This window comes from Microtus ochrogaster, chromosome 10 (assembly GCF_000317375.1).
Source record: "Microtus ochrogaster isolate Prairie Vole_2 chromosome 10, MicOch1.0, whole genome shotgun sequence".
Classification (NCBI taxonomy): Eukaryota; Metazoa; Chordata; class Mammalia; order Rodentia; family Cricetidae; genus Microtus; species Microtus ochrogaster.
This window is the reverse complement of record NC_022016.1, coordinates 83,543,088-83,556,329: the sequence shown is the minus strand read 5'-3', so window position 1 is coordinate 83,556,329 and position 13,242 is coordinate 83,543,088. Positions and strand designations below refer to the sequence as shown.

General features: G+C 46.9%; 1 protein-coding gene across 2 annotated transcripts in view; it reads right to left on the bottom strand.

Annotated features, from left to right (window-relative positions):
* The window catches only part of Ube4b (ubiquitination factor E4B), a 103,299-nt gene that overhangs the window by 68,725 nt on the left and 21,332 nt on the right, over positions 1-13,242 (bottom strand). For both annotated transcript variants that reach the window (XM_026782239.1, XM_005353692.2), the window contains exon 2: positions 9,358-9,544. In XM_026782239.1, the coding sequence (XP_026638040.1) occupies positions 9,358-9,544 (187 nt within the window). The remainder of the gene's footprint in view (positions 1-9,357; positions 9,545-13,242) is intronic.

The window sequence follows — 13,242 nt, the reverse complement described above, 5'->3', positions numbered from 1 at the left end:
GTTCTCCCCACAATCAATCACCTGCCCCACAATCGATCACATAGCCATCTCTAAACATCACAATGATCTACTTGTTTTAAAATTTTACAAAGTTTGGTGGCCCCTTCAGTTTTACTTAGAATATAAAATATCATTACTAAAACACATGAAAGCAAAAACAAAATGTCACTCTCTCCTGAAACCTCCCTGTGCTGTTATCACCCTCTTCCACTTCCTGCTAGAGAAATCAGAGTGAAGGAAGTGACCTCTGAGATTAAGACTTTTTTATTCCACCTCCCATCTTCCAAAGGCCAGATACTAAGGTGAAAGCCCAGGCATAACTTCATTGTGGACATTAACAACCTTCACCTATCAACTTACAAAACGAATCTTTTAAAAGTGAGGGCACATGAAGCAAACGAAACAGAAAGCCATGTTTGCTTTTAATACACATGGATTATACACACATGCAAGGGGGCTCGGCTCTTGGCAGGCTCTGGCTGGGGAGGGCTGTGGAAGGCACTTCACACCCTGGGAAAGGCAGACGCTGAAGGAACTAAGATGGGAATCACTGAGTCCTTCCTCCCCTATCAGCACGGCTCCTCAGCAATAGGCCCGCTCGGATACAAACCACACCAAATGCCCACTTAGGACTCGTTACTGCTCAACTTGTTCCGATCATCCTTTCACCCCGTCTGTCTGTATGTCTGCCTGCCTGCCTATCTCTGTGTATGTCTGCCTGCCTGTCTCTGTCTGTATGTCTGCCTGCCTGTCTGCCTGTCTCTCACATACAGAGGCTTGCTGGGGGAAAAAATGAATTATAATATTCAAAGCACCCCAAGGCCAGTGAGATGGCTCAGGGGGAAAAGACCCTTGCTGCCAAGCCTGACCTGAAGACCCAACATGGCAACAACATTCCTCTAAAGGAATAGAAGTAAAATGTTGCTTTCCAACTCGGGACATGCGGCATGGCAAGTAAACACACATACACTCAGGCACACACATACACGAGAATAAATGAATGAATAAATGCAAAGAACTGACAAAAGGAACCCAAAACCTTTAAAAACAAACAAGAAAAAAGGAATTAGAGATTTGGGAGGCAGAGGCATGTGAATCTCTGAGTTCAAGGCCAGCCTGGTCTGCACAGTGAGTTCCAGGACAGCTAGGGACACACAAAGAAACCCTATCTTGAAAAATCTACCCAAAAAAGGGGGGTGGAGTTTAGAAAACAGGGGAGGGGCTGGAAAGATGGCTCAGTGGTTAAGGGCACTTCCAGAGGGCCAGGATTTGATTTCCAGCACCCACATGGCAGCTCACAACTATCTCCAACTCCAGTTCCAGGGGACATGGTGCCCTCTTCTGGACTCACAGGCACCAGGCATCCACGAGGTACATAGACATGCATGCAAATAAAGCACCCCATGCATAAACTAAACACATAAACTAGAATTTTTTTTTTTCTTTCGAGATAGGGTTTCTCCGTAGCTTTTGGTTCCTGTCCTGGAACTAGCTCTTGTAGACCAGGCTGGTCTCGAACTCACAGAGATCCGCCTGCCTCTGCCTCCCGAGTGCTGGGATTAAAGGCGTGCGCCACCACCGCCCGGCATAAACTAGAATATTTTTATAAAAGACAGGGATGTGGGTTGATTTTAAAGAGCTCATCCAACCCTGCATTCACCCTCTTCTATAGGTAAAATCACACTCTCTGAAGCCATGATGGGGGTACCTGCTGAAATCCTAGCACTCAGGAGGCAGAGCCAAGTGTCTGGAGTTTGAGATTAACCTATACGTAACAAGACTCTTAAAAATCCAAAAGAGGGCTGGAGAGATGGCTCAGAGGTTAAGAGCACTGCCTGCTCTTCCAGGCAATTCCCAGCAACCACATGGTGGCTCACAACCATCTGTAATGGGGCCTGGTGCCCTCTTCTGGTCTGCTAGCATACACACAAACAGAATATTGTATTCATAATAAATAAATATTTTTTAAAAATCTAAAAGAAAGGGGCTGAGAACATGGCTCAAACAGTAAAGTACTTGCTGAGTTCAAATCCCCAGGGTCTATGCTTTAAGAAGAAAAGGTTGGGCACAATGTTCACTTGTGAGCTCATGGAGGGAAAGCAGGAACTCAAGAGTCAGGTGGCTCTCTGGAAGCTAGCTAGCCGCTTGGCAGAGTTTTAGGTCTTATCTACGAAAGCCTGTCTCAAAACAAAAGGAAGAAGGTTCCTAAGGAATGACATCTGAGGTTATCCTCCTATTGCCACACACACACGCGTGCGCATGCAAGCACACGCACATGGAATTTGAGAGCTATTTCTAACTTTATAGAAGCAGCATCAAGCAGGTTTCCATGAACTCTGTAATCTGTCATTGAAGTTAGTGTCACAGTTTATTATCTGTGTAATGATGGGGATAAAGGAAGAAAATCTCTGCCCCTTTCTTTGCTGTTTTCTGATGTTTGTGTGTACAATTGTGTGTGCATGCACACAAAAAGGACACATTTTCCAGGAGCTCTTTTGTTCTGTATTGCTCCTCTGCCTTCACAATACCTGCAAACAGGGTAAAGGAATGCCAGCAGTACTGTGCACAGCTGGCACCAGATCAGGCTGCAAAGGCTGTCACAGCAGGGATGGCAGGACTATGGAGACAACTGGCGTAGACATGCCTGTCACCAGCAAGACACTGACGACACCTGCTCTGGATTCACAAGGGGATTAATGTGGCCCCAGGAAAACACAACTGCATGCTAAAATGAAACGCTCCAACCAAGAGGAGGAGCCTCCAGGGTCTCTGTTCCTCTGCAGCCCTCAGCCTAGGGGCTATGGGCTGTGTCTCTGCCTCTAGCCAGATTTGCTTTTATTTATTCCACTTCCTCAGACAGATCCATTATGTAGCCTCCACTGGTCACAAACTTGAGATCTTCCTGCCTCCGCTTCCCAAGCCTTGGGTTTACAGGCATAAAACCATGCCCTGCTGTTTGTTTGTATTTATTTGTTTATTTTGACTGTTTCTACCTTAGCAAATGGAACCCAAGGCCTGTTCCACTGGTTGCATGCCAAGCTGCAAGTCAGCTTCTAGACCACACGCAAAACTTTCCTTCTCCCAAGCCTGAACCAAGTGTAAGAGGAAAAAGGATTTTACTATAAGCAAATGGTAACAGAACAAAAGATTACCACTCTGCTGTCGCTCCTGGTGCCACTCTTAGGCAAAGGCAATGCACTGCGAAAAAACAGCTTCCACTTAGTTAAATTCTCCAAGTGCACAACGTGACCTTCAAGCACACAGGACGGTCTTCTATGCCCTGCATCAGTCACTACTGCCCTAGGACTCTGCTCTGACTTCTCCTGTTCACGGCCTTGTTCTCTAAGGTGTGGCAAGACTGAAATAAATACTAGGTGGGGGCCGCATGACTGACATTACAGCATTTGGCACATCACTAGCAACACCTAGACACACCAAAGAGTCAGATAAAGCCTAACAAGAGAATTCCGGGGAGTGAGATGACGCCTGAAGCGAATATACAAGGATTATCCCACTTTCAAAGTTAATAATGTTCTTTTATTTTATTTTTTAAATTTATTTATTTATTACATAAACAGTGTTCTGTCTGCATGTTTGCCTGCATGTCAGAAGAAGGCACCAGTTCTTACTATATGTGAGTCACCATGTGGTTGCTGGGAATTGAACTCAGGACCCCAAGAAGAGCAGCCAATGCTCTTAACCTCTGAGTCATTTCTCCAGCCCTTTATTTTATTTTATTTTTAGGTAGTTTTGTGACTGGGTATGGTGGCATAAGCCTTTAATTCCATCCTGGTCTAGAGATGTCCAGGCCAGCCAAAGCTACACAACGAGACTCTCTCTTAAAATAAGCATACGGAGCAGGAGGAGAGGAGGGAGGGGGAACTGGGATCAGCAGGTAATAAACAAATAAATAAAATTATAAAGAACAAATAAACAAAAACAAGGTAGCATGCGTGACTGACACTAGGGCCTTGCACATCCTAGGCAGGTGTTCTTTCACACAGCTACATCCCCAGGCCCAGGGCAGACTTAACACCATATTCAGTCTGAATCAGCGGCTTTGGGGGTGGCACCTGAGGAATGACACCTCAGTCTGACCTTTGGCCTCCACACAAGCGCACAATCAGCAATCACTGGCAGTGGAAGTCTAGCAAATACACACCAGGCCTTAAGAGACTCAAAAGCTGTGTCATGTAACTCAGTCTTTCTTGTCAAACCCAGACCAAGGCGAAGCCAGAACGGCAGGAGCGAAGCGAGGCGCTTCCCACACTCTCACACCTAACAAAAGCCAGTAAAAGACTCTCAGAAAACCATGGCCTTGCTGAAAGGCCATGGCAACCTTTCCGTGAGGACAGTTGCCTAGCAACTCCCTCAGTCAACCTTGGACCAAGGCCTCCCTATTATTGATTCACGCGGCCAATGATAACGCAAAACAACTTACATAACCTTCCCCACTTTACCTGTGAAACTGCCTGCCTTCGCCTCCCCACACATGGCCGGGATCCCTAGAGAACATACAGCCCCAAACAACCCTCTGCTCATTTCCAACTGAATTCATCGCTTCTTTAGAGGGCTTTCTTTTCTCTCCATCCTTAGGTTCAAAGTGCAGTTCAGTGAAAAACTTAAGAGGTCTCTGGGAATGGTGTACAAGGTCAGAACTTAAGACCCATGGTGGTGGTGGTGGGGAAACACAGGTGGAGTGTTAGGGCCTCCACAGAGGGGTTCACAGGCCCTGGCTATATTTCCATATCCATCTCAAGTATTTTGTCTGGTTTCTTTAATTTTAGAAGGAAATGCATAGTACAGAGATAAATTCTCTTTAGGAGAAACAGTGAAGCAGACTCACTGGCTTCAGGGAAAGGAGGGATCTGCGTAAAACTCTTCTCTTACTTTGATTCTAATGCTGCCAACCAAACCATTGTTCTCCCCAGGCCCCGATGTGACTCACGAGAATGTGCTGGGATGAGGCTTGGGGCAAAACAACGTGATCAACAAAGGGCTGGAGGGACGGCTCAGCAGTTAGGAACACTTGCTGCTCTTGTAGAGGTCCTGGTCTAGCCCAGCCCCCCATGTCAGGAAGCTCACAACCACCTGTAAGTCCAGCACCAATGGACCCAATGCCCTCTTCTGGCCTCTGTGGGCACTTGCACACGTGCACATATTCACACACAGACACACACACACACACACACATACATACATACATGATTTAAAATAAAATAATCTTGTCAGGTGTGGTGGCACAACCACACTTTTAATCCTAGCACTCAGGAGATAGAGTGCAGGAGGGTCTCCATACATTCAAGGCCAGCCTGGTCTACTCTTCAAGTTCTAGGCTACCCAGGACTACATAGTGAAACCCATTCTCAATAAACCAAATCTTAAGTAAATAAATAAGCAGCAGAGAAAAGGAGGAAGCAAGGGCATGAACACTTCTTGTTTACAGCCACAGTGAGCCGGCTAACACTAATGGAGCTTTCTGTGGACACGTTTTGTGTCTGGGCTGCTGGAATGCAGGATCGAGCGCATGCTAGGAAGTGCTCTCTCACAGACCTACAGACTTAGCTGAAGGGGAAAACATTTCTTCGTTCTGAAATGCAAATCTCTCCTTCACAGCTATATACCAGAACTCTGGTTCTAGACCAGTTTTCAGGTTGGCAGGGAATACACACAAGCAATCACTTCCACAGGGCAACTTCCTTCTTCTTTCTGAGATGGTCTCAACATACCGTCCAGGGTGGCTGTGAATTCACGATCCTCCTTCCTTAGCCTCTTCCAATTTTTCATTTTCATTCTTAAAATTTTATCTGTTTATTCACCTGTGTTGTGTGTAGGGTGTGTGTGTAAAAGTATGGGTATATGTGTATAGGGTGAGTGTGTGTGTGTGTGTGTGTGTATAGGATGTGTGTGTATAGGGGGTGTGTGTGTGTATGTGTGTATAGGGGGTGTGTGTGCAAGTAGGGGTATATGTGTATAGGATGAGTGTGTGTGTGTGAGTGTGTGTGTGTGTGTTGTAGGTCCAGGGGACTGAGTTCAGGCTGTCAGGATTGGCAGCAAGCACCTTTACTTGCTGAGCTGTCTTGCCAGGCCTAATTTTGATTTTCTAGTTTGTAGGTCTGGGGTAAGATATGAGGAAATATCAAAACTTGATTTTATTATGATGGGGGAGGGGACTCATGCACACCACAGTATGTGTAGGGAGGTCAAAGGGTCACCCTGTGGAGCCAGTTCTTTCCTTCCAATTTTCTATGGGTTCTGGAGTTTGATCTCAGGTCATCGAGTCTGCTTAGCAAGCACATTACCTGCTAAGTCATCTCAGCACCCCTAAACTCGACGCTCAAGAGCTGGGAGTGATTGCCGTGCATGCAGGAGAACCTGAGTTCGGATCTCCAGGACCCACATAAAGCGAGGGGTAGCAGTGTGCAGCCGCAATTCCAGAGCAGAGGAGGACCTCGGGGTCTCGCTGGCCAGGCAGTTTAGACAAATTCACAAGCTCTGGTTCAGTAAGTTCTCATAAAATAAGGTGAGACAGCTGACATCCATTTCTGGCCTCCATGCACAGAAATAGGCATGTGCACATATACCTGTACATGCACACATGCAAACACACAGACATCACTTCTAACATTTGAACGAAGAGATGCCAGTTAGACATCTCTTAGTTAGAAAGGGAAGTCAAATGGGTCACTAGCGTCTAAAGTTCAAGACACAGGTCAGAGCTGGAAATGTAAACTAAGAAGTTATCAAATTGGAAGGAATAATTAAAGGCAAGAAACAAGATGAGATCAATTAAATGAATAAGCACAGATAAAGAGACCAAGAGTTTAAACAGTGAACCCTGGCATTCTGCTGGCAGACATCAGGGGAGGGAAAGGAATCCTGCAAGGAACTGAAAAAGAACAGAGAGGATGGGGACCAGGACAAGATCATCTTCTGAAAGCTAAGGGTGTTTCAAATCAGAGAGGGTGAAGCCACCAAGTGAGGCTGACAGAGATAAACAGACTCAGCAGAGCTCCCACCACACACTCATTCAGGTCTGCACAGGGTGCAAGAGCAAAAGATGGAGGACCAGGGGACTTGCTCCAGAAGACTGGAAATGTGTGGGAGCTGCAGAGAAATGGGAGAAACGAGCTCCATTTAACCGGTGTCGAAGGGAGAAGCACCGCACTATGCACATGCTTGCGCTGTCTTCACACAGCTAGCAAACGCTCACCTGGGGTACAAAACCTCCCCAGACTAGAAGGAAAAGGAGCCATGAGAAGCGAAGCTTTGTGCGGTGATAGGACATGGTATCACAAGTACAGGCATTGATGAGGCAGCATAGTGTGTCCTACCAAGAATAGGGAGCCAGATGGAAGCCATGATGAAGCTTATACAGGCTCCCTTCTGCATGTGTGTTTCCTCCACACACTGAGAGTGTGCATGGAGAATGAGGTGTTGCACACTCGGTAGCAGAGTGGAAAAAGTAAACAGGGAAACATGGCATAGCTGCCTGGACATGTTGGGTCTACTTAAACCTGTGATCATGGATTCTAAATGAGATGGCCAGACCACGTGGCTGTGTGAGCTCTTCTCCAGCCTTGCTCCAGGGCAGGGGCAGACAGTAGGTGGGAAACGGATGTGCTACAACCTAGCAAGAAAAACAAATTCCAGAACTGCAGGGATGGCCCGACACAGCAAGGAGGCAGTACAGTTGTGAGCACATTTCCCAAGGAAAAGACAACTTAGTCCCAGAATCCTGAATGCTTATGTGCAAACTGCCACAGCTACTCAGCCCACGCGCTCACACAGGTGTTCTTCCTGTTATCACTACAAGAATGATGGACAGTGCTGGAGAGATGGCTCAGTGGTTAAGAGCACTGACTGCTCTTCCAAAGGTACTGAGTTCAATTCCCAGCAACCACATGGTGGCTCACAACCATCTGAAATGAGGTCTGGTGCCCTCTTCTGGCCTGCAGGCATACACACAAACAGAATATTGTATGCATAATAAGTAAACAAATAAATATAAAAAGAATGGTGGACAGTTTATCCACACCGAGAAGCCGCCACTGAGGGTTAAGGACCCAAGGCGACAGAAACTGCAAATGCTCTTAGGTTTCAAGAGAAAGGGGGCTGTCTGGATGGCTATGGCAGAGCTCACAGAGCTGGAGATCAGATTATTATAAACGACACACACAGCTTGCATAGCACCTGTGCGTCTTCTCCATAACTGCAAAAACTACAAGATTACCATGTTTATTGAAGCGTCATGTGAGAAAATACATTCAGGCACACGTGTGAGTAGATATCATCTTTTCCTAAGAAGGAAAAGACCCTGAACATTGCCCGCATAGGAGCTCATTTATTTTAAAGAACTTGTACCAGAGTTAAGCAGCTCCCCAGAAGACGGCTACAAATATACAGGTGGAGCTGATTCCTGTAGAGCTGGGGACTGAACCCTGGGCCTCTCACATGCTGGCAAGTGCTCTGCCATCCACAGCACGTCTGGCACCCGATGTAATTTAGAGGAAAAGTCTGTGCCAACGCAGCCCAAAGACAAGAGCGTCGCTATTTGACCATTATTTCAATCTTGCATTTGCAAACAATTTTTTTGTTTGTTTCTGAGTGCATGCACGTGCCCACGAGCATGAGTCAAAAGTTGGTGGTGGCGCTCACCTTTAATCCAGCACTTAGGAGGCAGGACACAGGGGGATCTCTGTGAGTTTGAGGCCAGCCTGGTCTACAGAGTGAGTTCCAGGACAGCCAGGGCTACACAGAAAAACCCTGTCTCAAAAAGAACCCAAAGTTGATGATGGCTGTCTTCCTCTTATTTTTTTGAGACAGGGCCTCCCACTGAACCTAGAATTTACCTATTGAGTATACTGGCTGGCCATGAGTCTTAAAAGCCCCTGCCTACTCAGTGTTAGGGTTACAGACATGAATCTCTGAACCAGTTTTTAAAGGGGTCCAGAGATTAAGAATGTGGGTCCTTACACGTATGCAGGAATCACCCACCAAGCTCTCTCCCCAGCCCCTAGAGTACATTAAGAGATGACAGAGGACTGGGGTAAAGCACATGCTATTAAAGAAGGAATGGGGTGGAGGAGAGACACATCAACCAAATTCACAAAACCAGCAGAGTCAAATTCAGTCTTGGCCAGCTCCAAAGGCCAGACCTGAGCCTGCTGGTAGAGCTGGGAGGGGGTTGGGAGAGGAATGAGTTTGCAAGTCTACTCCAGTCACTATCAAAATGAACTGAAACAGTGAAATACGCAGCAGTGACCTTTAGGCCACTGATTGTTTTAATTTGTGTGGTAACATTGGAATGATGACATCAGAGGTACAACTGCTTCCAGGTCGGAGGCTGAGGCTCACCTGCTGCACCTATGGGGGAGGTAGCTGGGGTCATGTTGTGGACATTGAGACCAAGACTCTGGGAAGGGCCTGGGGCTGATGCAGGTATTGGAGGTCCCGGAGGGTTCTCCCTCTGGGGAGACGTAAGCGGGGTGCTCGGTTGGGAGGTCTGTCCACCAGCAAGTCGTGCCAGGCGCCTCCGGCGAATCTACAAAAGGGAAAGAGAGAGGACATTCTGTAACTAAAAGCAGAAAACAAACATTGTAAGAACAATGACATCCATGTACTAAAGACATCAACAACCATTCCCAGGCTTAGCAGCCCAACAGTCCTCAAAACCAATATACTGAGAAAAGTCAGGCGGCAAAGCCAGTACTCTAGGTTTTGGTTTGTGTTTGCTGTGCAGGTGAGTCTGAACGTGAAAAGTCCGAGGACAATCCCAAGCCATAGCCCTCACCTTCTCCTAGTATAACCTGGGTCTTGCTGTTCCCCACTGCACTGGGCATGCTAGCTGCCCTCCCTTCCTCCAGGGAATCTGTGAAGTCTCAGCCACCGCAACCCTTCACCCCCCACTTCGCACCCCTGCATGTCTAGAAATAAACTCAAACTGACCTACGGGATTTCTGGTGGTCAGATAAAAGTCAGCGCTCCTGAGGAACTGATGAGACAGGTTTTCTGTCCCCAAAAGGAGTCCCTCCTCTCCAGCTACTCGGCCTCAAGTAATCTGTATGATCTGTCCGCCCCACACTCTCTTGCTACTCTGGCTATGCCCGGTCTCTTGCTGTCTCCCACCCCACCCCACTCTCCCACTTTTCTAGCCTGCCCATGTCCAGGCTGCTTTCTTCTCCACTCGGCACTCCTCCAGATGCCCTGGCTATTTTCTCTCTTACGCACAAAAAAATCTCCTAATAGAGTGCTCCTCCAGGCAGTTTCTTTACTGCAGCCCTCACAAGCACCGGGAATAAAGCACACACTACTGTGTCTGGCTTCATGTGGGTTCAAGCTTGGGCAGCCAAGACAAGGCTCAGTGACGAAAGCCCACAGCCTGGTCTACAGAGCGAGTTCCAGGACAGGCTCCAAAGCTACAGAGAAACTCTGCCTCAAAAAACAAAACAAAAAGATATAAGACACATACACAAAATAAAAATAAATCTAAAAGAATTAAAAGTCAACTTCATCCAAAAGGAGAAACAAAAGACATAAATTTTATTATATGCTTCAACAGCAAAATATTTAGGCTGCTTTTCTTGCTGTTTTTCATATGATCAAAAAGAAAATATAGTCTGCCTTTCTTCCCCAAGCACTCCAGCTACCAAGGACTGAAAATACAGAACGGATCACAGCCATGCTTCCCATTTCGGTGACTGACAACTAGGCGAGAGGGTCACAAACCCCCCCCCCAACACCCAACACCATCACCCCTCATCCGGGCTATGCACCAGTACGACAACTGCTGGATGTGAGCGGGCATCACAGAAAGAAACCAGACCCTGGTACACTCCTACCAGGAATACGGAAGATAAAAAGCCTCAACTACTGCAAATGGTAACAAGGACAAACTCACTTGAACCTAGGATGTGTGTCACTCTCACACGGTAGGACTCCTGCTCCTTTTATCACTCTCAGACCAAGGAAATGTCCTGAGTCCTCTGCCCAAAACGAAGCAGCTTCTCCTGCTGCCTGTGCTGCAGACATACCAGCCCCTCCCTTTACCCTAAACCTGAGCGGCTCACATAGTAGCTAGTTTAGGTTTACTTAACTGGATTAAATCATCTGAGAACAAGATTAGGAGAATTCGAACAGTGGTTCCCAGCCTTCCTAATGCTGCAGCCCTTTAAGTCAGTTCCTCATGTTGTGGTGACCCACAACCATCAAACTATTTTTGTTGCTACTGCATTGCTGTAATTTTGCGCCTGCTATGAATTGTAATGTATATCTCTTATATGCCACCCTGTGGAAGGCTTGCACTACTCTCAAGGAGGTTGCAACCCTGTGAATCACTGAGCTAGAGAGACAGCACAATTGAGAAAGTTCTTGCTTGACCAAGCATGAGGGCCTGCGTTCAGAGCGTGACTCAGCTTTCTTTCTGATGCTGTGACTCAGGCATCTTTCCGTTCCAAATCTCAGAAGAGGACTCATGAATCCCTGAACAAAATCCCATGGCTTGTTAAATTCAGGAGGCTGTGCTGTCTTCCCGTGGTCTCCATCCCCCGGAGACACATGGCAGTGTGCGGACAGCAGCATCTCGCCTTCTTCACTACAGGGCTCTCTTACACTGAGAACTAATGTCGTATTTAACCCCTCCCAGGGACAACTGTGAACAACTAGCGCATTCAAGAGCCTGAGCTACGCTTACATCTGACTTGGGTATCTTTATCCAAGACCCAGAAAGCAGTCAGGGTGAAGGAGGTAGACGCACTGTCAGAGGCAGGTGGGTCTGCAGGAACCCACACTGCTTCCCCAACAAAGGCAAGTGTGTCCAGATGAGCTGAGCCACAGTCAGGGCAGGCAGGCCCTGAGGTCTGGACTTGCTCAGGAAGGCAAGGAAAAGACTAATGAAGTGTGTATGCAAGGGAGCAACTGGGACAGACGACCACTCGGCACCACAGCACCAAGGTGGGACAAACACCGCACTGGCAATGAGGACATAGAAGAGAAAGGACAAGTTCAGAGACATTTTTTAATGAGCACAACAACAGAACTTGGTCATTCTTTGGAAGTGAGGTAAGAAGTACCAGAAAGCATAGATTTCAGGCCTGGCTATTTACATGAAGATAAAACTCTGTAAACTGAAAATACAAGAGATTTCTTCAAGCAAGCAAGGCAGCCAGGCAGGAGGCGTGTACCTGCAGTGCCAGGTCGTGGGAACGTGGGGAACAACTGTTGGAGCCCAAACGGTCATAGCAGCTTGTATCTCTATCCATCCCAGCGGTGGGAAGCTGGAGAAAGGTAGTTTCCAGAGTTTCTCTGGCCAACCAAAATGGCAAGCTCCAGATTCAATGTGAAATTGGCTCAAAATAATAATAATAATAATAATAATAATAATGAGCCATAAACAAAAATAACTAAATCGATCTTAACCTTTTGCTTCTACAGGCTTCAACACACACATGCACACACGCACGCATGCACGCACGAGGGAAGGGTACTGGAGGAGTTTGAATTAAACTACAGTATGAAGTATCTGCAAGAAACTCAGGTCAGCCGGAGGCTGAGGAGCATGCCTGCAATCCCATCTCTTGGAGCCTGAGGCAGAGCATTTCTGTGGTCAGCCTGAGATACATAGGGAGACTATTAAAACTCTAAATGAAGGAAGGACAACCAACTTAACATGGTGGAGGGCTTCCGGGCAGGCCAGCACCCAGGCTGTGACAAGACTATTGCTGGCTGCTTCTCCACAAGTTTAGTGAGAACTGGGGACTTTAAAAAACGAAGTAGAAAGATCTGAAAATCTTGTATTTTGCCCAGAAGGGAGCGTGTTTAAAACTGGGACTAAGAAAGGCGTGATTTCTAAAAAAAGATTAAGGCCATTAAAAAGAAAAAAAACAAGCGAGCTGGAGATGGCTCAGCGGTTACGAGCATCTGTTGCTCGAGCAGAGGATGCACGCTCGACTGCCAGCATCCACATGACACCTTCACCCACTGAGCCATTGTATGGCCCAAAGGACACAAGCTCAAAACTTGCATATCTCCATAGAGTTACTTTTAATGCTGTTCTTTACAGAGCTTTTGGATTTTGCTTAGGTTTGTTTTGGTTATGGATTTATTTTCTCAAATAAAGAGATATAAAGTCAGCTGAACTAGGACAGACTGCAGAAAACCTGAATGGTTGACAAGAGTTTAGAGCCTGAGCCGGGCGATAGTGGCGCACGCCTTTAATCCCAGCACTCGGGAGGCAGAGGCAGG